Genomic DNA, 23490 nt, shown 5'->3' on the forward strand with positions numbered 1-23490 from the left:
ATTAATTGCAACACCTACGCCACTGAGTATGCATCAGTTAATTTGTTTTCATAGTCATTGTAAGCATGCATTGTAAGCATGCAAGAAAATTCACAATCCCCATCCAAACAGCACCAAGTTGCAAAAAGCTTATGCTTCCCTGCACGATTTATATCCAACCAATGCCAGAAGCAACGATACAGCTCCAGATCATCACGTGCAATGGATGCTTCACAGATAGATTCAGGCAGTATGGCCTAAATTCTTCAGCTAGAAATCTTCTGACATACTTATTGCATTGATTCCCAATCAAGTACAAATTGCTCTCGTCACAAGATGACCTTGGCCCATTGTTCATTGGTCCACTTGGCATACTTTTTGGCCCATACACATCAACAAGAGTGGTGACCATCTTCGAGCCCTGTAGCCTTTGAGTCCTTTGGCAAGCAGTCTGCGACGCAATGTGCTGGTGCACACTTTTACATCACATGTTTCACTCCAAATTCTTGTAATCTGAGGTGAGGCGAGCTTCCCCTTGAGTTGTTCACAGCCCTGAGTCCCGCCGGGAATAGTGCGGCATATAAATAAAACAAATCACAATCTCAATCTTTCCTGTCAGCCATTGAAATGCATTGCAGAGCCTGATCTTGCCATTTTGTCAACTTTCTTGGTCTTCCAGAGCGGAGCCTATCATCAACTCAACCAGTTATTTGGTATTTTTCAACTACTCTGCTCACTGTGGTGGGGATGGCATTTCACTCTCTTGGCTATTTCTGTACAGGAGTAACCCTCTTCATGAAGCACAATGATGCGATGCCGCTGCCCAGTACTGGTGAAAGCAAAGGCCTTCATCCTTGCCTGCAGCCAGAGCTAAATTAAATTTCTCGATGCTATTCATGCCTATTTATAATCAGAGAGTATGAACATTGATTGGCTCATAGATTTAGCCTCTGTGCATTTTGATTGGTCAGCCAAAGCTTGCTGCTGATTGGCTACTTTCGATCCTAACATTCTCGAAAATTCAAGTTGTGTTTGTTTTAGCACATAAATTCACTCAAAAAAAGACTTTGGTTACATTAATAAAAATTATGCCTCTCAATCTGACTACAGAAATGTTCATCAAAGTACTAATTTTGTGTTGTTTCTATGAGTGAAAAGTTGATTAAACATGTAAATACAGCTTAAAACTGAAAGCGTGCAGGACTTTTTCACACAGCTTAAAATAAGGTGAAATAGTGGAAGAACCCAAAGTCAAAAAAGACAGATCACCCTACAGTTGTACAAATAATTAGGTCCGATAGAGTGGGATAATTGAAATAGACTCTGGACACTTTTTATTTAAGGAGGGGGAGATTGATTGAAATACAATTCTTTCTTCTCAATTAAAACATTGATGGTCTGTTCTCCTCTCTGTTCCTTCAGATCTAGAGAAAGATTGGTTTCAAAATAGAAGAAAGTAATTTGCTTGAAAGGATTTTTTTTAAAAAAATAAGAGTGATTTTAAAGGCTGGGACAGAAATGATTACCGTATATTTGGAATATAAAATGCACCTTTTTCACCCAAAAAAGAGAGTGAAAATCTGGATGTGTTTTATACACTGAATACAGAAAAATACAGTAAGTTGAATGCTGGTTAGAGACCAGAGATGCAAAGGCGTAGTTCTTTTTTTCAATGTTCCTAAACACATCTACAATAGATCTGCTGATTTTGCCTGTAATATAATAGATGACAAAAGTATAATAGATTTCATACATTTTTCTTCGAATATTGTTGGTATAAAGAGGAAATACCATTTTTATAACTCAAGTGTTGACTTTAATGTATCTCCACATGAAGGCAATGCTAGGAAAATGAGAGAAAAATTGTTTTCAGGTCATATTAGATCTGGCTTTTTTTGAAATCTCTATATCTAACATCTAGCTTCTCTCTAACATCATCCATCCATCCATCTTATATGGCTATCCCTCTTACAAGAAATGTCTCTGGGTGGTACACAATAACAAAAAGGACAAGAACAATAAATATGTCCAATGCAGTCATATTGGTTTTTTTTTAAAAAAAAAAAAACCTCAAGAGATTTGATCAGCAGTGAAACCATCACAAGATCTCGCTAGTTCCTTGAGACTCACAGCCTGATGGCAAAGCCAAGTTAATAACCTATCTGGCCTATTTAAGATCAGGCTTCTCCAGTGTGAGGCCCATAGGCTCTACATGCTCTTAGACATTTAATGTGATTGTACAACATTATGTGATTTATTTACATTAACTATATTATATATTTTATGTGTGCCCCAAGACAATTCCTCTTCACTCAGTGCAGGTTAGGCAAGCCAGAAGATTGGACATCTATATTTTAGACTGATGAAAGAACTTGATTATATTTTGGGTGTCATATCAAGATCTGTATTATCTTTAGAAGATTGTAGTATGTTATATCTCATAAAAATAAGCATTTGGATTGCAATGGTTTTGAAGATGACATTATGCTAGGGTTTCATTTGAATTCAGTGTTTGTGTGAAATATCATTATCCTGAAAAACAGGAATAAGCTCCTTTGACAATAGTTTTAATATGCAACATGCATTATCTACCTTTCTATTTGGGAAGCATAACCTATAAAACTATTGCAATTAGTTTCTAATGGTAATATGGAGAAATGAAAAACTTAATGTACAAAATAGGATCTAGTCTTATATGTTTATTATTACTGAATTTGTGCCTTTGGTTTTTAGTTAGAGGAATGACAAGGAGCCAAGAACATTAATATTATAAATTATTTATATTAATTCACTTTGCAAATAATTAAAGTCCCTCAAGGCCACTGTAATTTTGGTTCTAGTGTAGGATGAGGCTCGTTTTTTAAAATAATCTCAGAGTTGTGTCCTTGTTCACAACTGTCATATATCCAGAGCTAAATCTGATTTGCATTAGACTCTAAATGTTTCCTTCATCTTATTGCTTCATTATCCTATCTAGCAGAAAGAACAAAATGAAGCAACTTATTTGCCAAGTTGACTACTGATCATGATTAGACCACTATAGTAGGATACAGGTGACAATCTTTAAATCCTCTTTCAGTAGTAAAGCTCACTGAGTGACTTTAGGTCAGTGATTTATTTCATTCTTATAAGGTTATTGTGAAAATAAAAAAGGTAGGTGAATAAAAAGGTAGGTGAATAAAAAAGGTAGGTGATACTGATTGACATGTGTTGGGGACATGTCAATCAGTATGCTGCCTTCAACATCTGAAGGAAGATAGAAGATTAATATAAGAAATTATGGGAGACCTAGTTTTGGAAGTGGTTTTATCAATGAGGAATTTTCATAATTTCTCAATCTAATTTGCAGCTCTTGGGATTTCCTGGTAATCTCCTACCCCAGTATTTTGAGATTAACCTTGAATAGGTAGATGCTGCTACTTACTGCAACTTTTAAGTTGTGGTTTTTATTACATTTGTATTCCTTTTTCTGTGCAAGGCAGTGCAAATGGGATTTCTTCCCATGTTTTATCTTTGCAGCAGGATCAAAAAGTCTGGCTAATGGCCAGAGTTATCATCTGTGGTGATACTCTTTGTGATCAGTATGAGTGTATTAGTCTTCTGTTAGCACAATGGATTCAGATGTGTGAAGTTATCTTATGTATCAAGTTCATGTATTTTTAAACTTTGATTTTCTTCCGTATTCACGCAACTTCTATTTTAACAAAACATAGCTAATTTATTATTTTGAATAACATACTCTTGAAATCTACTTCTCTGTGTTTATCATTTTGAAATCGTTTTGGCCCTACTTGTTTCTGCTTATCATTTTGTATTGCTTTATTTGAAACAGAATATTTCAGTTATTTTACTGACAATAAACATTTTCTATTATGCTTTATTTTTTTATGCTAAATAAAATATAGTCATTTGTTTTCATAGAAATTGGAGCTGAAATCCTCTTTTTAACTGTCTGGATCATGCCATTTTCAATGAACATAAAAATGAAAATCTATTATGGTAGTTGTTTTTATGGCAAAGAAAAAGGTGTGTAATTTAAATTATTTAAACTTTTTGACTTGCCCCTGACCAATGAATGAATAAATGATTACAGATCTATTTAAACATTTATTAGATCACACCATTTTGCACCCATTTTGATATATCTACACACACACACAGACACACACACACACACATATACACGTAATTTTTTACATTTTATTTTTTGCTACTTATTCTACATCAAGACTAAAACTATATTGGTAAATTAGAAACATATTAGAGAGAAGAAGGAAAGACAAACTAAAGAATTGAGCAATCAAGTAGATGGAGCAAAAATTTATGGCAACAGAATTAATAAACTCCAATAGAACAATTTAAATGACAGAACAGATGCTGCATAATAACAAAACTTTTGAATTTCATACTGTTTCAATACTTTGCCACAAACATTTGAGGATCAAATAGTCTTATATTAAATGATTCTGAACTTTTTAAAATGGGTAATATCATGTAATCATTGTTTGCTTTTACGGTTGTGCAAAATGGAAATATGACATTCCAAAGATTGCTAGTATTAGTCTTTATGAAAGTATATTCTTCAGAATATTAAAATTTGCTGCTTGTCTGTGATCTTATACCTTTCTTGTATCTTAGACACATAACACCAGAGAAATTTTATGTGGAAGCTTGTGATGATGGAGCAAATGATGTACTTACCATTGACAGAGTGTCCACAGAAATTACTCTTGCAGGTATTTTTTCATTTTCTAATGTGGTATTCTTATTTGTAGAAAAATTTTCTAAAACATCAGTATGATGTTAATATTACACTAATATTAATACCATTCCTTGTTTATTTTCATTCACAACATATTTTCCTCAAAATTCCTAGTTACATATTTTCATTTACCTGCACAATGTGAAAATGCAAATGTCATCAAAATTGTAGAAGCTAATGTACTACTAGGGATTAGCACTGCAGGTAATATTTAAGGTAGGAAGATACTTGGCTTGTGCATATCAGGAGGGAAAGGACTCCTTTGTAGAGTTAGCTACATGTGGATCTGCTAGGCACTTACTGCAGAAAGGATATGAGATGTGTGTTTTATTGTATTGGTTTTGGCACTTCAGTTATGTTTTTGCTTTCCACAGAGATTCAGCTAGAAATCCCTGAAATATTTTTATTTATTTGTTTGTTTGTTTGTTTGTTTATTTGTTTGTTTATTTATTAGACTTATATACCGCTTCATAGGGCTTTCAGCCCTCTCTAAGCAGTTTACAGATTTTTTAGCAAATTGAGCAAATTGAGTCAGCAACTTGCTGGGTCCTCATTTCACCCACCTTGGAAGGATGGAAGGCTGAGTCGACCTTGAGCCGGTGAGATTTGAACCGCTGAACTGCAGATCACAGTCAGCTGAAGTGGCCTGCAGTACTGCACCCTAACCACTGCGCCACCTTGCCTCTTCTTATAATAATAATAATAATGATCCAAGCCTGAATAATAAGTCCAGACTTTTTTGAAAAGGACTATTTAATTAGTTTAATTACTGGCAGGAAATTCTGGCTGCTACATAACTCATGTTGTATGTAGAAGCTTGATTTAGATAATTCTAATTTACATTCTTTATTATTGGCATTTTAATTATTTTATTTATTCCCCTGGTTGTTTTCTGTTTTCAATTAGTGCCTCCAGGGTAATTATCTTATATAGTTCAAAAAATAGTCTTATCCAGCCACACACAATCTTTCATAGAGAAGACATGAGTTTTTATCTGGATGTTTCATACTAAATAGACTCGTTTAAACCAGGGATATTAATAATTATTAGTTTAATTTCCACAGGTTTCTTTGAGTCCGTTGTAAGTATGTTGAAGTCTGATTATGATGTAGTACTAATATCAGTTATTATTAAATGAAGTGTTGATTTTGAAATTTTAACCTGGAATTTTAAGTAAATAAAAATATATGCATATGACATGTTAAAATACTTCGTACTCCTTTTTATTTTTAAAGCTCAATTTTAATAAAATGGTAATTATTACATACATGGTGTAATTTAAACAGTGTTCTTGCAATATTTCATATGGCAGTTCATGCTGTTTTTCTTTTGCAGTTAAAAAAGATGTTCCACCTTCAGCTATTACCAGGCAAATATGTGGTATTTTGGGAACAATCCGTCTGGTGGCAGGTATGAGGCTTTCAGAAGAAGTGAAATAAAATTACAACCAGAAAACTGAAAACTTATTATTTTACCTTATTGAAGTCATCCTCCTCCCAATCCAGCAAGGAAGAGGGCTTATTTAGTGAGGTTATGAAGGGGGGAGAGCAAAAAGAAGATGACTTACTTGCAGAATCCATTATTTAAATAAGTTCTTTATAAGTCCTTTTCTGTGTTTGTGTTTCCTCCCGACTGCAATTCCAATTTATGTCTCCTTTTAAGTTTTCTTTTAAAGACTTTTTGTTTTGTTTTTGCTGTTGGCCTTTGTTTCTGCATCCTTGGGTGGTTTTAAAAATAGTGGGGGGGGGGGGATTTAAAACATACTCCCACAGCATCAACAAATGCTGTTAAATTCTGGAACTCACAATTAAAACCTAAATTTTATGTAATCCTAAATCCAAAAACCTAACATTAGTTAAACCTAATTTAACATATATATATATATATATATATATATATATATATATATATATATATATATATATATATATATATATATATATATATAAATAAAAAATTTACAGCCATATAAAAACTGTTACAGGAGAATAAGGAGCTCACTAAAAAGGCTGTCACAGGCAACCATCTTCCTCATGCAATTCAATTTTACTACTTTAGTAGTAATAGACCCTCTTATTAAAGTCATGTTGCATGTAATCAGTATATCCTACTGTGGGTTATGTTATAGCAGTATAGCTTTTTATACACAGAGGAGAATACTTTATTTGCTGACCTGAAATGCTAAACAGATTAGAAAAGGATTGTGCAATTTTTATATCTCTGACTATCATAATATAAACAAGATAGTCTCATATCAGAAAGATAAAAGTGGATATTAATTTTAACATTACAAAGAAAAGAACATTGTTTCAGAAAATGATATAGAGCAGAGGTCCTCAAACTACAGCCTATGATACAGCCCGGCCTTTGGCAGCCCGGATATGGCCCACCAAAGCAATTAATCCAGCCTGTGCGGGACCATGAGACTGCCCCGCTCACATCACCCCGCCCATCCAACAGCCCCCACCCTTCGGCTGAGTACGGGCCTTTCACAGGCAGCCGCAGTGAGCAGAGTGGTGTGAGCTCCATGGGCTGAATGGGGAGGGAAATCCACTCTTGGCCTGCCGTTCTAGGCCAAAGGGCCATTTTGGGTTTTGGGGGGATGGACACCGCAAGGCTCAACTACCTTTCAGGCCCTGCTCTGGGCTGGGCAGTAGTTCACCTTTCCCAGCTGGCTGCAACCCCCAAATCCTGCCTTACTCCAATTGGTGCGGTCGGCTCAGTTACTGGCGAGAGCAGCCGCCACCTTGCTTGCACCTTCTCATCCAAGCTGCCGGGTATTGCTCTGGTTCTTTCTGTAACAGCCGTACACACTTTTCTTCCAATTCTAAGTACGCCTTGGCACTTGCAGCCATGGCAGACAAGCTGCAGTTCTCCTTGCTCCAACCAGCAGTCTCTGCTTGCATCAAGAAGCCCGCGTCTGGGTGGGAGTAGGCCAAGGACAGATGACACACTGCTTCCGGGCCAGTTTGGGCAGGAACGGGAGAGCCACATAGGGACGGCTCGCCCAAAAGAACTATGGCAGAGCCGTGCAGCTTTTATCTGCCAGCTGGCCTCCGGGTAATGCCCCCCACTCCTCCTCCTCTCCCCTTTCCCTTTCTGCAGTGTCTTGTTTTTCCAAACACCCAGGCTGGGCAGCAATCACAGGAAGGTGCCCCAACCAAGGAGATTCAGAATGTGTCCCATGGCTTGGCCACTGCATTAACTGCTCCCGCCCCTTTCGAAATGGCCACCTGGTGCTTCCCTCGGGCGCCCAGGGCCGGCATGTGGCTCTTCCGAGAACTGGGGGAGGGAAGGCAGGCACTCCAGCGGAGGAGACAAGCTTCAGTTGCTTGTTCTGTTGCAATCCCAAATGATTGGCCTTGGCTGCGGCTCATGAGTGCTCTGTCTGCCAGGGGAACTAAAGTGGCGAAGCACCGCATTCTGCTGGCCCTGCATCCCTGGGCAGAGCTCCAGGTGGAAGGGCTTGCTTTGGCCCTGGCCTGGAGTGGCGAGGAGGCGACTGCATGAAAGGAAGCCATGCAGTTGGAGGGACAACTGCCGCAGCCTGCAGAAAAATTGCCATATTTGATGCCACCTGCATGATGGGCCTAGCTACTCTGGTGCAAGCTCTGGAGGCAGGTGATGTAGGGCAGGGAGTGTCGGCCTGCAGGAAATAACAAGTGGGGGACCCATGAAGGGGCTGCGAAAAGACACGCCCAAGACCTGGCTGCTTCCCCAGAGAAAGCGGCACAGCTGCTGACAATTGGGGTTGGGGGAGTACCAAAGGAGGAGCTCGTTGCACTGTGACTGCTGCAATGAATATGAGAAGCCCAGCCAATGTTTTGAGCACGGTTAACATCTACAGCCCAATGAGCTTAGACCACCCTGTTACCATAACCAGCCTTTTGTTCATGACATCTTTGTTAACACCACACCTTGTCAATTTACAAACTCCAGTTACTGCTCAGTGAACATCGCACAGCCAGTCATTATCACCTCACCAATGAATCTCCCAACACCAATGACATTAGCTGGCTTTTTAAATAGCCATGAGACCTGTGGAAAGCATGCCTTTCTTTCCCCAAGCATTGCCGATTCCCCCCCAGTAAATTAATAAACCTAGAGTAACAACTTCATGCAATATTAAAAAGAAGAATAGAAAAGGGGGCTGCTGTGTATTGTTTAATGGACTGCTAAATTGGCAAAATAGACTGTTAAATTGGCCACGCCCACTCAGTTATATGATGACCTAGTCACGTCCACCCAGCCGGTCTGGTCCCTCACCAGTCTGAGGGATCATGAATTGGCCCCTGTTTAAAAAGTTTGTAGACCCCTGATATAGAGGAAGAGAAAGGTACTAAATACATTTCCTTTGGCAGAAAAGAACGTCTCGTAGCAGATTTTGGAAATGGTCCTGTGAGGAAGGGTTAAGGAGAAAAGAGTGAGGAATCAGAATGAAATGGTGGCACTAGCCAAATTTAGGGGGAAATGCAGGGTTTTCCTGAGTATCTGATAGTCTATATGCAGGCTATAGACCCTAAATTGTGTATCCATTGATAAAAATGTATAGCTGGAATGTTTTTTTTTTTTTCATTGAGAGCTTTAGAAACCTGGAATATTAGCATTTCAGCAGAACCTCAGTTTGTGAATATATATTTGGTGTAGGAAATCCTTGGGGGTAAAAGAAAATTATAGTTCTTAATATAGGTGGTCCTCCACTCATAATCACACTTTAGCCCAAAGTTTCTGCTGTTAAGCGAGACATTTGTTAAATGAGTTTTTCCTCATTTTATGCCCTTTCTTGTCACAGTTGTTAAGGAATCACCACTTAACATTAAATTAGTAACAAAATTGTTAAGTGAATCTGGCTTCCCTATTGACTCAGAAGTTCAAAAAAGGTGATCATTTGACCACAGGATATTGAAACCATTGTAAATATGAACCAGTTCCCAAAGATCTGAATTTTGGTCACATGACCAAGGAAATACTGCAACAGATGACTGTGAAAAATGGTCATAAGTCACTTTTTTCAGTACTGTGGTAACTTTGAATGCTCAGTAAATGAATTGTAAGTCAAGGACTACCTGTAATGGTCTGCTTCAAGGAAGGATGTGGTGGTGATGCAACAAAGATGGTAATAACAGTATGAATAATGTGGAGAAGGGAGAAAATGAGTTTTATTCCCTCTGTCCATCCTTCTTTCCCTTTTTCTTTTACAAAAAAGAGATATAAAAGAACAATCATCAGAACTGACCCATATTTTGTTATTTTACAGGCACATACCTTATTGTAATAACAAGAAAGAGAAAAGTAGGTGAATTTTTCAATCATATAGTCTGGAAAGCAATTGATTTTGACATCCTCTCTTACAAAAAAACAATGCTACATTTAACTGATATTCAGGTAAGAATTAATATTTGAATGTTTCACAAATTTCCTGTGGACATGTAAAATAAAAGAAAATATTTAATCTCTTAAATTTATAAGAACATGATTACTGATAAGTTGAAGATATAATTTCTCTGAAATTCAGCAGCTAATCCATTAATTGGGAATCAAAGGGCCTAATGAGAGCAGACTTTTCCAATGCAATTTGAAATGCATTATAGACTAAACCTCTGTGCCATATATAAGAATTTTCATCATGATATTTTGTAATATGGGTGATTTGTGTGGTTTTTGGATCTTGAACAGTTTCAAAGCTATTCCAAAATAACTGTTTTGTAGTTTTAACTAAAAAAGCTCTTCTACTTTAGCATAATACTAATACATAATATATAATAATACTGTAGCCCTGACGTACAATCAGAACTGAGTCCAAAATTTCTATTGTTAAATAACAGAGTTGTTAAGTGAGCTTTGCCCCATTTTATGAACTTTCTTGCCATAGTTATTAAACGAATCACTGCAGTTGATAAATTAGTAACACGGTTGTTAAGTGAATCTGCCTTCGCTATTGATTTTGCTGGACAGAAGGTCACAAAAGATGATCAGATGATCTAGGAACACTGCAACCATCATAAATATGAATCAGTTACAAGCATCTGAATTTTGATCACATGACCATAGAAATGCTGTAATGGTTGTAAGTGTGAAAAATGGTCACGTTACTTTTTTCAGTGCTGTTGTAATTTTGAACGATCATTAATAAATGAATGTAAGTCAAAGTCTACCTGTATTTTTTAATTTAGATTTTTAGTATGATTACTTTTAAGTTTAGCATATTAGCTTGTCAATTTGTGAGTGTCTGTATGTATGAGGGAAAGTCTAGAAACTAGGAGACTAAGAGTTTTAGACCCACCTTAGCCCTGAAAGCCAGCTAGATAACTTTGAACCAGTCACTCTGTCTCAGCCCAATCCACCTAACAGAATTGTTTAGTGAAAATTGGGGAAGAGCGGGTATTCAGTATTTATAAAAACAATAAAGAAGTATATGGTCTGGTATGATTATATTTTTAGTTTTTCTGGAGTGTTGCATTTCTTTAATGATCTTTATTATAAGGAGCTGGATTGCACTGTAATGTGGAAATGCTGTATTTCTGCCTGCCCAACTTTTGAAGATTTTCTGCTAAAATGCTTCATCACATTTTTTGAACTACTACTAACACAAGGGACAAGAATAAGTAAATAACAATTCTTTTTCATTTATCAGTTACAAGATAATAAAGTCTTCTTAGCAATGATTAGTCATATATTGAGTGTGGATGGATTTTATTTCTCTACAACATATGACTTGACACACACCTTGCAACGATTGGCTAATACCAGTCCAGAGTTTCAAGAAATGAGTTTGCTAGAGAGGGTAAGAATATTTCTTTCAATTTTTTTAGAAAAACAAGACATTACATATAGAGAAAAAGTGTGTGCATATTGAGTAGATTCACTTTGTTTTTAAACTGCCAGTTTTAATTTTTAATGTCATAGTGACCAAGGTATAATGTTTCAACAAAGTGTGATGGTTTTTAAATTGTCTGTTCAATATTTCTGTGAATTCATTGTTTGTTTACCCCATATTCTTGTGCATTTCCTAAATTTATATTTCTGGAAAAATTGGGTTAGTTTCTTATTTAGTCATCCTTGGAGATCAGTTGAATTCTTATGTCATTTTTCTACTAATAAAACTGCTTCAATTAGTGGGATTGGAAAGAACATCATGGTGTTTTCCCAAAAATCTATATCCTTCCTTCAGATCTGATCTATAATATTTAGAAGGCAATCTGAAGCATATTTGTAATGGAAAGCTGCAGGAAGAAGAAAAAAGTCCATTACCTGATAGGATTTTATCGTGCATTAAATCTTGATTTGCTTTGTTCCTGGTACCTTTCTATAATTCTACTCTGAAATGTACAATATAGCTCTAACTTGGTTTTTAATTATATCTCTGTTTTTACAGGCAGACCCACGGTTTGTATGGAATGGACACCTTCTTAGAGAACTTGCTGCTCAACCTGAGGTAGTTCATTCTGCTGGGCATAATCTCCAAAATGTTAATTTGTGACTTTATAGCTTTTTGTTAATTCTCTTCTAATGTAGTTGTTTGGCTTATCTGATTTGTTCATAGATAATTTGCTGTAGTTCTAAAAATTGATAGAAACAAGTTAACATATGGCTCATTTAAAATTTTCATAAGACTCAAGATCAGAAGAAAACATGGGCTGAAGCAATACAGTGTGCTTATTTATACTAGCTTTATCAATCAATTATGCTTAGTATGTCATTTTTAAAACTTTGAGGCTTGGGACTCCATGTACCCTAAATCATTCAATCTTGGCAGGTTTCAGTCGAAATATATTGTCCTCCAGCCAGGCCCACACAACCTCCAGGCAATGTGGCAGGCCTGAATAGGGGACAATAGACTTTGAACCCTGCCAAGACCAATTGACTTTGGGTGCATGGACTTTGACATCTTTAGTTCTGGATAAGGTGGCACTAGCCCAGATAAATCCGGTCCACAACATGGGGATTATCCTGGGTTTTTGACTCTTGTTCAAAGAGCAGGGGGCACTCACAACTGGGTGAAGATTTGAACAACTTCAGGTTATAAGCCAGTTGCGGCCTCTCCTGGATCAGGAGTCCCTGGACTCAGTCATTTAAGCCTTAGTCATCTCATGTTTGGACTATTGCAATGGATTCTATATGGGGCTACCCTTGAAGAACATTTGGAAGCTACAGCTGTTTCAGAGTGCGGTAGCATAGATGGTTTTGGGGGCCCTAAGGGTGCCCCATATAGCACCACTGCTTCAGGAGCTGTACTGGCTGCTGGTTTGCTTTTTGAGTGCAAAAAGCACTTTTTGGTAATCCCTTTAAAGCCCTTCATGATATAGGTCCAGGCTACTTGAGGGACCATCTTATCCCACTGGGATTTGCCCACCCCGCCAATACTGGCAGATGAGGCGTGTTGCATGCCCCATTGGCCAGTTTATTCCTGCTGGGGAGGTCCAGTAGAAAAGCCTTCTCTGGCATTGCTCCTAACCTATGAAACATCTTGCCCCTGGAGTGAGGTTGGCTCCTACCGTCCCGAACTTCTGCAAGAGCTTGAAGTTCTGATTCTGCCACTTGACTTGGGGCTTCAAAGGGCGGGGGGGGGGAGTTCACATTGGAATGGTTGCAAGAGTAATAACAGATCCTATCTCCTACCTACGTATTGTATGCCCTCTTTTAGCTAGGGTTGTGTATTTCATTTTTATGGTATTTTATATGTCTAGTTTTATGTTTTTAATAATGTAAGATGCCCAGACTTACCCTTTGGTAAGATAGGTGGCCAATAAATTTAATAAATAAAAAAAATAAAATAATAAATAAAAAAATTATCAGAAGATTTCAGGAAATGCATCAAATCTGGCCAACTTGCTCTCAGATTTCTATAGCAGATTATGTAACATAAATAACTTAGGCTTTGGAGAAGTTTTTCTTTTAAGCTATACCTATTAAACTAAATTTCTGAGAGCTATCTGTTCTTCAACAAAGAAATGAAATTTCCCTAATCACTCAGAAATAGAATTCTTATCTGCACTCATTTTCAAATTGAAAATGATAAACTCAGTTATTCAGTACTAAGAATTAATTCCCCCCCCCCCCCCCGTTCTGGAGCAATTGTAATGGAGACCAAATGCCACAGCCCACTTGCCAATGACTAAAAAGTCATTGGCAAGTGGGCTGTCTTAAAATTGGAAGGAAGGAAGGAAGGAAGGAAGGAAGGAAGGAAGGAAGGAAAGAAATATGGTAGATGAAGATGGGTCAGATTCTTTAAATATATTAACTTTCCTGTTTTTAGCTCCATAGATTTGCAGTTCCAGTTATGCATGGTTGTATCCTTTTGCTTGCCTGGCATAGAAACTCAGTGTGGGTATGAGGGATTGCTCTCAGATGAATTCTAGTAAATGATACATAGAGAAAGAGAAAAATATCTTGACAATTTGTAGGTGAAAATTCAGAACATATTTTAGTCCTACTTCACAAGATTGCTACTTGAGGAAAATTTGGGAAAAGAGTGCTATATAGTTGCAAGAAAAAGTATGTGAACCCCTTGGGATTACGTGGAGTTTTGCATGAATTGATCATAAAATGTGCTCTGAACTTCATCTAAGTCACAACAATAGAAGAACACAGTCTGGTGAAAATAATACTACACAAACATTAGATGTTGCCATGGTTTAATTGCACATAACATGTAAACATTCACAGTGCAGGGAGGAAAAAGTATGTGAACCATTGGACTTAATAACTGGTTGACCCTCCTTTGGCAGCAATAACCTCAATTAAACGTTTCCTGTAGTTGCAGATCATACCTGCACAACGATCTGGAATAATTTTGGACCCCTCCTCTTCACAAAACTGTTTTTGTGTAGCAATATTCTTGGGATGTCTGGTGTGAATTGCTCTCTTAAGGTCATGTCATAGCATTTCAATCGGGTTGAGGTCAGGACTCTGACTGGGCCACTCCAGAGGGCGTATTCTGTGCTGTTGAAGCCATTTTTGTGTGGATTTGCTTGAATACTTTGGGTCATTGTCCTATTGCATCACCCATCCTCTGCGGAGCTTGAGTTGGCGGACAGATGGTCGTACGTTTTCCTGCAAAATGTCTTGATAAACTCTGGAATTCATTTTCCCATCAATGACAACAATCCATCCAGGCCCTGAGGCAGCAAAGCAGCCCCAAACCATAATGCTCCCTCCGCCATATTTTACAGTGGGGATGAGGTTTTGATGTTGGTGTGCTGTGCCTTTTTTTCTTCACACATAGTGTTGTGTGTTTTTCCCAACAACTCAATTTTGATTTCATCTGTCCACAGTATATTTTGCCAGTAGTGCTGTAGAATATCCAGGTGCTCTTTTGCAAACTTCAAACGTGCTGCAATATCTTTTTTGGACAGCAATGGCTTCCTCCGTGGTGTCCTCCCATGTACTCCATTCTTGTTTAATGTTTTCCTTATTGTAGATGTGTCAACAAAAATGTTAGCATGTGCCAGAGATTTCTGTAGGTCTTTAGCTGACACTCTAGGATTCTTCTTTACCTCGTGAAGCATTCTACGCTGAGCTCTTGCAGTCATTTTTACAGGACGACCATACCTAGGGAGAATAGCAACAGTGCTAAACTTTCTCCATTTGTAGACTGTCTGTCTTACCGTGGACACATGAACATCAAAGCTTTTGGAGATACTTTTGTAACCCTTTCCAGCTTCATGCAAGTCAACAATTCTTGATTGTAGGTCTTCTGAGAGCTGTTTTCTGCAAGGCATGGTTCACATCAGACAATGCTTCTTGAAACCAGTAAACCCAAAACAGGTGTGTGTTTTTAAAGGGCAGAACAGCTGTCAGCAACACATCCAATATCATCACACTGATTGGAATCAAGGTTGGCTCACTCCTGGCTCCAATTAGCTCTTGGAGACGTCATTAGGCTAGGGGCTCACATACTTTTTCCTCTCTGCACTGTGAATGTTTACATGTTATGTGCAATTAAACCATGGCAACATCTAATGTTTGTGTAGTATTATTTTCAGCAGACTGTGTTTTTCTATTGTTGTGACTTAGATGAAGTTCAGAGCACATTTTATGACCAATTCATTTAAAACTCCATGTAATCCCAAGGGTTCACATACTTTTTCTTGCAACTGTACATACTCCTTGGACACCCGGAGGAAAGGCAGCATATAAATTAAACAAATGAACAAATACATGTCTTTACAAATTTCATATTTGCTTACTTTAACCGACTATCTTCCTATTATAAGGTGCATCCATCTTGATCCTTCAGCTGTCAGATCTGAGTCTTTTTAATTTTAATGTGATATTTTTGTAAACCACAAAAATATTGGACCTATGTTATTAGTTAGGCTTATTTAACATATATATGATTTCTTTGTGGTACATAGAATCACTTGTTTTGTGAAATGGGTGGCTATATAAATTTGAAAAATAAATAAATAAAAATTAAAGGATAATGACTTCGCCTGCAGAAATGTAATAAATAGTTTTCTTTCCTAATCAAATTCTTTCTTATTTGGCGACCTCTTTCTTCAATATGTATTAATTATTTGTAAGTAGTAAGAAACACCTTTTTTTAAAATTAAATTGAAAATGGGTGAAAAATGCATCTCCCTTTTTGTTAGGATATTTTTTCTAGTTATTGTATGTTGACCATTCTATACTAGAATACAGAAAAATTTTATGCTCATAATATCCACTAAATATTCTAATATGTATTTTTTTTTTCTGTAAGTGTTAACCTGTATTCCTTAATAGCTGTTTTACACCAGTTGTTATTATGCATACTAGTTCCATTAATGGTAAATACTTTGACTGGATTCTAATTTCTCGAAGAAGCTGTTTCAGAGCTGGTGTTCGCTACTATGTGAGGGGTAAGATTTCTTTGTAATTGTTACATAGATATAAGCAAAAATTATACTTTGTGAGTTATTCTCTTAAATTGCTAGTCTTCTGGCAGTACTAAGAGAGATTTTGCTAGAGAATTCTTATAGCACTTTTAATATTTGTCTGTGTTGATTTATTTTTTATTGGTTAAGGGTAAGTGACAAACTGTTATAGATTGCTTTTAAGAATATGCACACACACACGCAGGCACACCTGCACAAAAACATTTATTGCAGGCTTAATTTAAAATGTGTTTAAAATAGAGTGAAGATTAGATTTGATATGAAAAACTACAATTTCAGATTTCTTCTTAACCAGGAAGCCTAACATTATTGCTGAGCTCTTTGAAGGATGGGTGGCAATCAAAATATATTAATGAACATTTTCCTTTATATAAATGGATCTGAGGGAAGGATAAGAAGAATATTGCAGAAGAGACATTCAAGTATATTTAGTGACCTTTATTTTTCTTTGAACAAACCCCTTCTGTAGGCCTGCCACAGTTATCTCATTTGTTTTCTCAGTTTATTTCCAAAGTGGCATGCCTAGAAGTCAGTTTTATAGTTCTCTGGATTTTTATTATCATTTTACAGGTATAATTGGTAGAGAAGTATTTCCCTTTGTGACTACTTAAACCATAAGTTACTTAAAAACATAGTTATGAAACAACAACTAGATCCCTTAACAGAAATAGGTTAGCATTACCATTTTAAAGAGTCCTAAGATACACTTTGGTTTTGTTGGATAGGTATTACTATATGAAAGCTGTCACAAAAATGGCTTTCAACTAGATTTGAAGATTTGAAGATAAGACTTGTTCTATATTTTAAATGCTTCCTGTTTCATAGGTATTGATTCTGAAGGACATGCAGCTAACTTTGTAGAAACGGAACAAATTGTACATTATAATGGAAACAAAGCTTCTTTTGTCCAGGTAATTTTTATTATGCTGGGATCAGAAGTGGTATTCAGCAGGTTCTGACCAGTTCTGGAGACCCGGTAGTGGAAATTTTGAGGATTGGAGAGCCAGTAAATACCACCTCTGACTGGCCTCGTCTCCATCTATTCTCTGCCTCCCGAGTCCCAGCTGATCGGGGTGTGGGATAGGAATTTTGCAGTTTCCTTCCCATGGAGTAGGGAGAGAATGGAGATTTTACACTATCCCTCCTCTGCCACGCCCACCAAGCCAGCCCACAGAACTGGTAGTAAAAAAATTTGAATCCCACCACTGGCATCCCAGCTTGTCTAGTCTGTCTAATTTAATTCTTGCCCTATACATCTTAATACAGGTGTCTGCATTTTATCTTACAATAAATTGACGGGAGGTTTTGCTAATTTTGTTGTATGTTTCACTTCTTATTATCTTTGTTTTCTAGACACGAGGATCAATTCCCTTTTTCTGGTCACAGAGACCGAATCTCAAATATAAGCCAAAGCCACAGATCAGCAAAACAATAAACCATGTGTGTATTTTTTATATCTTTTCCTGTCATTTTGCAGCAGAGGTGTAATATACATCATCCTTATACCTATGCAAACTGCCTTAAGTTGGTTGCTTAAACAATACATAACTTCAGGCTGCAGTTTCCAACCTTTATATGGTTCACTATGTCAACATGAGAAACCTATGAAAAATATCCTGCAAACCAAGAGTTTGTAGTGTCAGACCTGTAACAGCATGGCATACTTGTCTTTCTTAAAGATGATGTTGCAGATCTCCAAAATTAAATAAAATTAATTTCTTAAAAGATGTTGAAATTTCATCAGATTGTTGGTTGTTATTACGTATGTATGCCCATGTATGGTTTTTTTCTTGATATTAAAATACAAATTTTAAATTACTACATTTTGCAAAGTAATATTTATACCAGGAAAAATATATTCTGTATTAAACTAGCTATAAAAGGCCACTGATTATACTTTGTTCTTTTATATTAAATTTTATATTTCAATATTAGTTTACTAATATTGTGGTCTTTAGCTCCCTCTTGTATCTAAAAAAATATTCTATCCAGACTTCTGCAAACTTCAGCATCAAATTTATCTTTTGCTTTCTCTTAATGTTAATGTTCAGGAGTGCAGTGGCTCAGTGGCTAAGATGCTGAGCTTGTCGATCAGAAGGTCGGCAGTTCGAATCCCTAGTGCTGAGTAATGGAGTGAGCTCCCGTTACTTGTTCCAGCTCCTGCCAACCTAGTAGTTCGAAAGCATGTAAAAATGCAAGTAGAAAAATAGAAACCCCTTTTGGTGGGAAGGTAACAGCATTCCGTGCTCCTTCGGCATTTAGTCATGCCAGCCACATGACCACAGAGACGTCTTCTGGCTCTTCAGCTGTGAATCAGAGATAAGCACTGCCCTCTAGAGTTGGGGACATGTGCAAGGGGAACTTTTACCTTAAAGATGTACAGCAATATCGTATGAAAATTATTGATGAATTAACACCTTCATTTACCATTTACAAAACGAGACTTTGCCCCTCTGACCTTGAAATGAGGGATTCAATAATGCTAAACATTTTTAACATGCCATCTTTTTCTGTCTCTTCAAAGCGCTGTTCATTTTGTGAGGCCCCAAAATAGCCCTTCAGTTACTTCTAAAGCTATTTACATTGGGTGGCTGAAGTTTCATTTGTGAAACTATTGGTATTACATGTTTTTGGCTGTAAATATCTTCTGCTTCCAGAGTTCATCTTGTATGAACTCTGAAGGGTTTTTTCCCCAGTCTTTTCCAATGGGATATCTTCCAGTTATGTTCTACATGCAGCACTTACAAGCTGCAAGTTCCATAAGTTATAATCTTAAAACACCCAGCATGGTAATTTTAAATCAACAAACTACCCCTGAATCTTGCTCTTTTCATTAAAAGTTTTACATTGATATTAGAAATAGGGATTTTTCTCATTGCCCCTCATCCCCATCTCATCACCAAGACTCATGACAGATAAATCTGTCACATCAGACACAAATTTATACAGTAATTAAAAGAACAAAAGTTCAGTTAAAGATTTATTTCATAATTTAACTGCCATTAATATATTTTGTCTACTGAGGAATGCTACCATCTCTTACACTTGTGAAAAAGATGTACAATTTAATTCAAATGCAATTCAAAATGTATATTGTGTTCATTGTAATCTTTGTTATTTTTATGTATCAGTTTGTATTTCTGTTCAAAAGAATTCTATAACAGGTGTTCAATATATGTATTGTACTCTCTTTTAGATGGATGGCTTCCAAAGGCACTTTGATTCACAGATTATTAGCTATGGAAAACAAATGATTGTTAATCTGGTAGGATTTTAATTTAATTCTGCATCCAAGAATTCATGTTGTTATTGATGCTATATGTAACTGCTGTATGTAACTACTTTGTGTTTCCTTTACAGGTTAACCAGAAAGGCTCAGAAAAGCCTCTGGAACAAACTTTTTCAAAAATGGTAACTGGTTTAGGAAATGGAATGATCAAGTATGTATTCACTTTCAATATATTTGATGATTTAGAGCATTTAGTAAAGTATCTGTATAGTCCGAGACTTTCTGTGGATGAGAATACTGACATATTTTAGAGCGGCACAGATTTATTTTAAACTTTATTTAATTTTGCAAACAACATAAGGGGTGATGGTACAATTTGCTTCTGAGAGCAAAGATTTTCCTTCATACCGTGACAGATAAGTAAAATGTTTTTTTCTTAACATAATGCCAATGTGTATGAATCATACAAGTGGCAAGAAAATAGGGGCAGTCAGGCATAACACAGGTTATGTAGGCAGTAAACAGGGTCAATCAAAATCGACTCAAATGTCTATACACCAATGCACAGAGTATGAGGAATAAACAGGGTGAATTAGAAATTCAAGTAAATGAGGGCAGATAAGATATTGTTGCCATTACAGAAATTTGGTGAGATGAAACCCACAAATGGAACATACAGCTAGAAGGATTTAAATTATTTAAAAGAAATAGACCAAATAAAAAAGGAGGTGGAGTTGCACTATATATAAGAAATAACTACATCTCTCCAGAAATAGAGCATAACAATAATGAGAACTATCTTGAATGCATTTGGGTCACTGTTAAAGCTTGTGGGGGGGATGACATTGCCATAGGTCTATACTACAGGCCACCCAATCAAGCAGAGGAGGTAAATGAACTTTTTGCTAGTCACCTAACTAAGGTATGTAGGAAGCACACCACAATAGTAATGGGGGATTTTAACTATCCTCAACTGGGAAACAAACTCTGCACCAAGTGGAAGATCCAACAGGTTCCTAACAAACCTAGCAGACAGTTTTGTTTCCCAAAAACTAGAGAAGGGAACAAGGGGATCGGCCATATTGGACTTAATTCTCACTAACAGAGAGGAAATGATAGAAGGTGATGAAGCCACAGGAACCTTGGGGGCAAGTGACCCTGCAATATTGGAATTCAACATTATGCAAATACAAGTAGTAGAACAAAGTCAAACTTGGTCTTGGACTTTAAGAGAGCTAATTTCAATAAACTTAGAGAAAGCTTGGGAAGAATTCCATGGATGAGAATCCTCAAGGGGAAAACAACTCAAGAAGCTTGGGAAATTTTGAAAAATTAGATTACAAAAGCCCAGCCTAGCACAATACCAATGAAGAAGAAAAATAACAGCTGCCAAAAGAAACCAGCATGGCTGCATAAAAAAGTCTCTGACAAATTGAAAGACGAAAAAGAGAAGTATAAAAAGTGGAAAGAGGGGGATAACTAAGGCAGAATATCAGCAAATAGCCTGAGCCTGTAAAGATGAAGTGAGGAAAGCTAAGGCTCACATGAAGAAAGGCTTGCCACAAAGATAAAAAAATAACAAAAGAAGCTTCTTCCAACATATTAAAAGCAAGAAAAAAGTTAAGGAAACAATTGGTCCATTGCTGGGAGAAAGTGGCAAGAAGGTGACAATTAACAGGGAGAAAGCAGAATTATTTAACGTATTTTTTGCATCTGTCTTTACACAAAGGCATAAAACAGTCCAACCTATCAAAAACAGCACCACAAAAATCAGATTAGAAACAGAAGTTGAAATAGGGAAGAAAATGGTGTCTACCTTAGACGAGTTCAATCACCAGGACCAGATGGATTACACCCCGGGGTTCTGAAGGATTTGGCAGATGAGATCTCAGAACCACTGAACTATATCTTTCAGAACTCCTGGAGCACCGGGGAACTGCCAGAGGATTGGAAAAGAGCTGATGTGGTTCCCATCTTCAAAAAAGGAAAAAAAAATAGATCCAGGAAACTACAGACCTATCAGCCTGACCTCAATACCAGGAAAGATTCTGGAAAAGATAAGCAACGAATTAGCGAACACCTCAAAGTAAACAAAGTAATAGCCAAAAGTCAATATGGGTTTGTCAAAAACAGATCATGTCGGACTAATCTTTTTGCATTCTTTGACAAAGTGTCAAAATTAGTGGACCAGAGGAATGCCGTCGATAAAGTTTACTTGGACTTCAGTAAGGCATTTGATAAGGTAGACCATAACCTACTACTAGATAAAAGTAGAAGAATGTGGGTTAGACAGCATCACCACCAGATGGATTTGTAACTGGCTGACCAACCGCACTCAACGTGTAATCCTCAATTGAATTGCATCTACATGGAGGGAAGTATGCAGTGGAGTACCCCAAGGCTCTGTTTTAGGCCCAGTACTCTTCAACATCTTCACTTGGATGAGGGAATAAAAGGGGAACTCATCAAATTTGCAGATGACACCAAGCTGGCAGGAATAGCCAACAGTTCAGAAGAAAGGTTTAAGATACAGAAGGATCTTGATAAACTTGAACATTGGGCACTATCCAATAAAATGAAATTCAATGGTGAAAAGAGTAAGGTACTACATTTAGGCAAGAAAAACGAAATGCACAGGTACAGTATAGGTGGTACCTTGCTCAATAGTAGTAACTGAGAAGGATCTTGGAGTCCTAGCAGACAACCATTTAAATATGAGCCAGCAATGTGCAGCAGCTGCCAAAAAAACCAACACAGTTTTGGCTGCATTAACAGGGATAGAATAAAGGTCACGTGAAATGTTAATATCACTTGATAATGCCTTGGTAAGACCACACTTGGAATACTACATTCAGATTTGGTCACCATGATGTAAAAAAGATGTGGAGACTCTACAAAGAGGGCAAAGAAGAGCAACAAAGATGATTAGGGGACTGGAGACTAAAACATGAAGAATGGTTGCAGGAATTGGGTATGTCTAGTTTAATGAAAAGAAGGACTAGGGGAGACATGATAGCAGTATTCCAATATCTCAGGGGTTGCCACAAAGAAGAGGGAGTCAAACTATTCTCCAAGGCACCTGAGGGTAGAACAAAAAGTAATGGGTGGAAACTAATCAAGGAGAGAAGCCATACTTGGAATACTACACACTTAGAGCTGAGGAAAAATTTCCTGACAGTTAGAACAATTAATCAGTGGAACAGCTTGCCTCCAGAAGTTGTGAATGTCCCAACACTGGAAGTCTTTAAGAAGATGTTGGATAGCCATTTGTCTGAAATGGCATAGGGTTTCCTGCCTAGGCAGGGGGTTGGACTAGAAGACCTCCAAGGTCCCTTCCAACTCTGCTATTGTGTTGTATTGAAGCCATTTTGTGATTGTGTTAGTAACATATCCATCTCTCTAAAAGTGTTATAACCCCCATAGGTAAGCAGCAAAAGCCCCAAAGTGGGATAGAAAGATGTAAGGTACAATGATTCTTATAGATGTTTTAAATCTAAGACGATTACAGACGATGTTTCATTCATGGGTAGAAGTAGGAATTCCTATAAGAATTTCCAAGATAAGGGTAAACTTACAATTAGAAAGAAATTCTGAATGCACTAGTATCCTATAATTTTGGGTAATGTAATCTTTGGCAGTTT

At 37.0% G+C, this 23490-nt stretch overlaps 1 protein-coding gene across 2 annotated transcripts in view; it reads left to right on the plus strand.

Annotated features, from left to right (window-relative positions):
* Positions 1 to 23490, plus strand: part of SACM1L (SAC1 like phosphatidylinositide phosphatase) — a 44452-nt gene that overhangs the window by 9059 nt on the left and 11903 nt on the right. Inside the window, exons 2-12 of one of the 2 annotated variants that reach the window (XM_032236679.1) lie at positions 4618 to 4715; positions 6077 to 6151; positions 9999 to 10126; positions 11376 to 11525; positions 12117 to 12176; positions 13998 to 14031; positions 16483 to 16584; positions 17446 to 17531; positions 17974 to 18060; positions 19817 to 19885; positions 19981 to 20060. In XM_032236679.1, coding sequence (XP_032092570.1) covers positions 4618 to 4715; positions 6077 to 6151; positions 9999 to 10126; positions 11376 to 11525; positions 12117 to 12176; positions 13998 to 14031; positions 16483 to 16584; positions 17446 to 17531; positions 17974 to 18060; positions 19817 to 19885; positions 19981 to 20060 — 969 coding nt within the window. Of the gene's footprint in view, positions 1 to 4617; positions 4716 to 6076; positions 6152 to 9998; positions 10127 to 11375; positions 11526 to 12116; positions 12177 to 13997; positions 14032 to 16482; positions 16585 to 17445; positions 17532 to 17973; positions 18061 to 19816; positions 19886 to 19980; positions 20061 to 23490 lie in introns of those variants that run through there. The other variant, XM_032236680.1, reaches the window with a different exon arrangement.

This window comes from Thamnophis elegans, chromosome Z (assembly GCF_009769535.1).
Source record: "Thamnophis elegans isolate rThaEle1 chromosome Z, rThaEle1.pri, whole genome shotgun sequence".
NCBI lineage: Eukaryota > Metazoa > Chordata > Lepidosauria > Squamata > Colubridae > Thamnophis > Thamnophis elegans.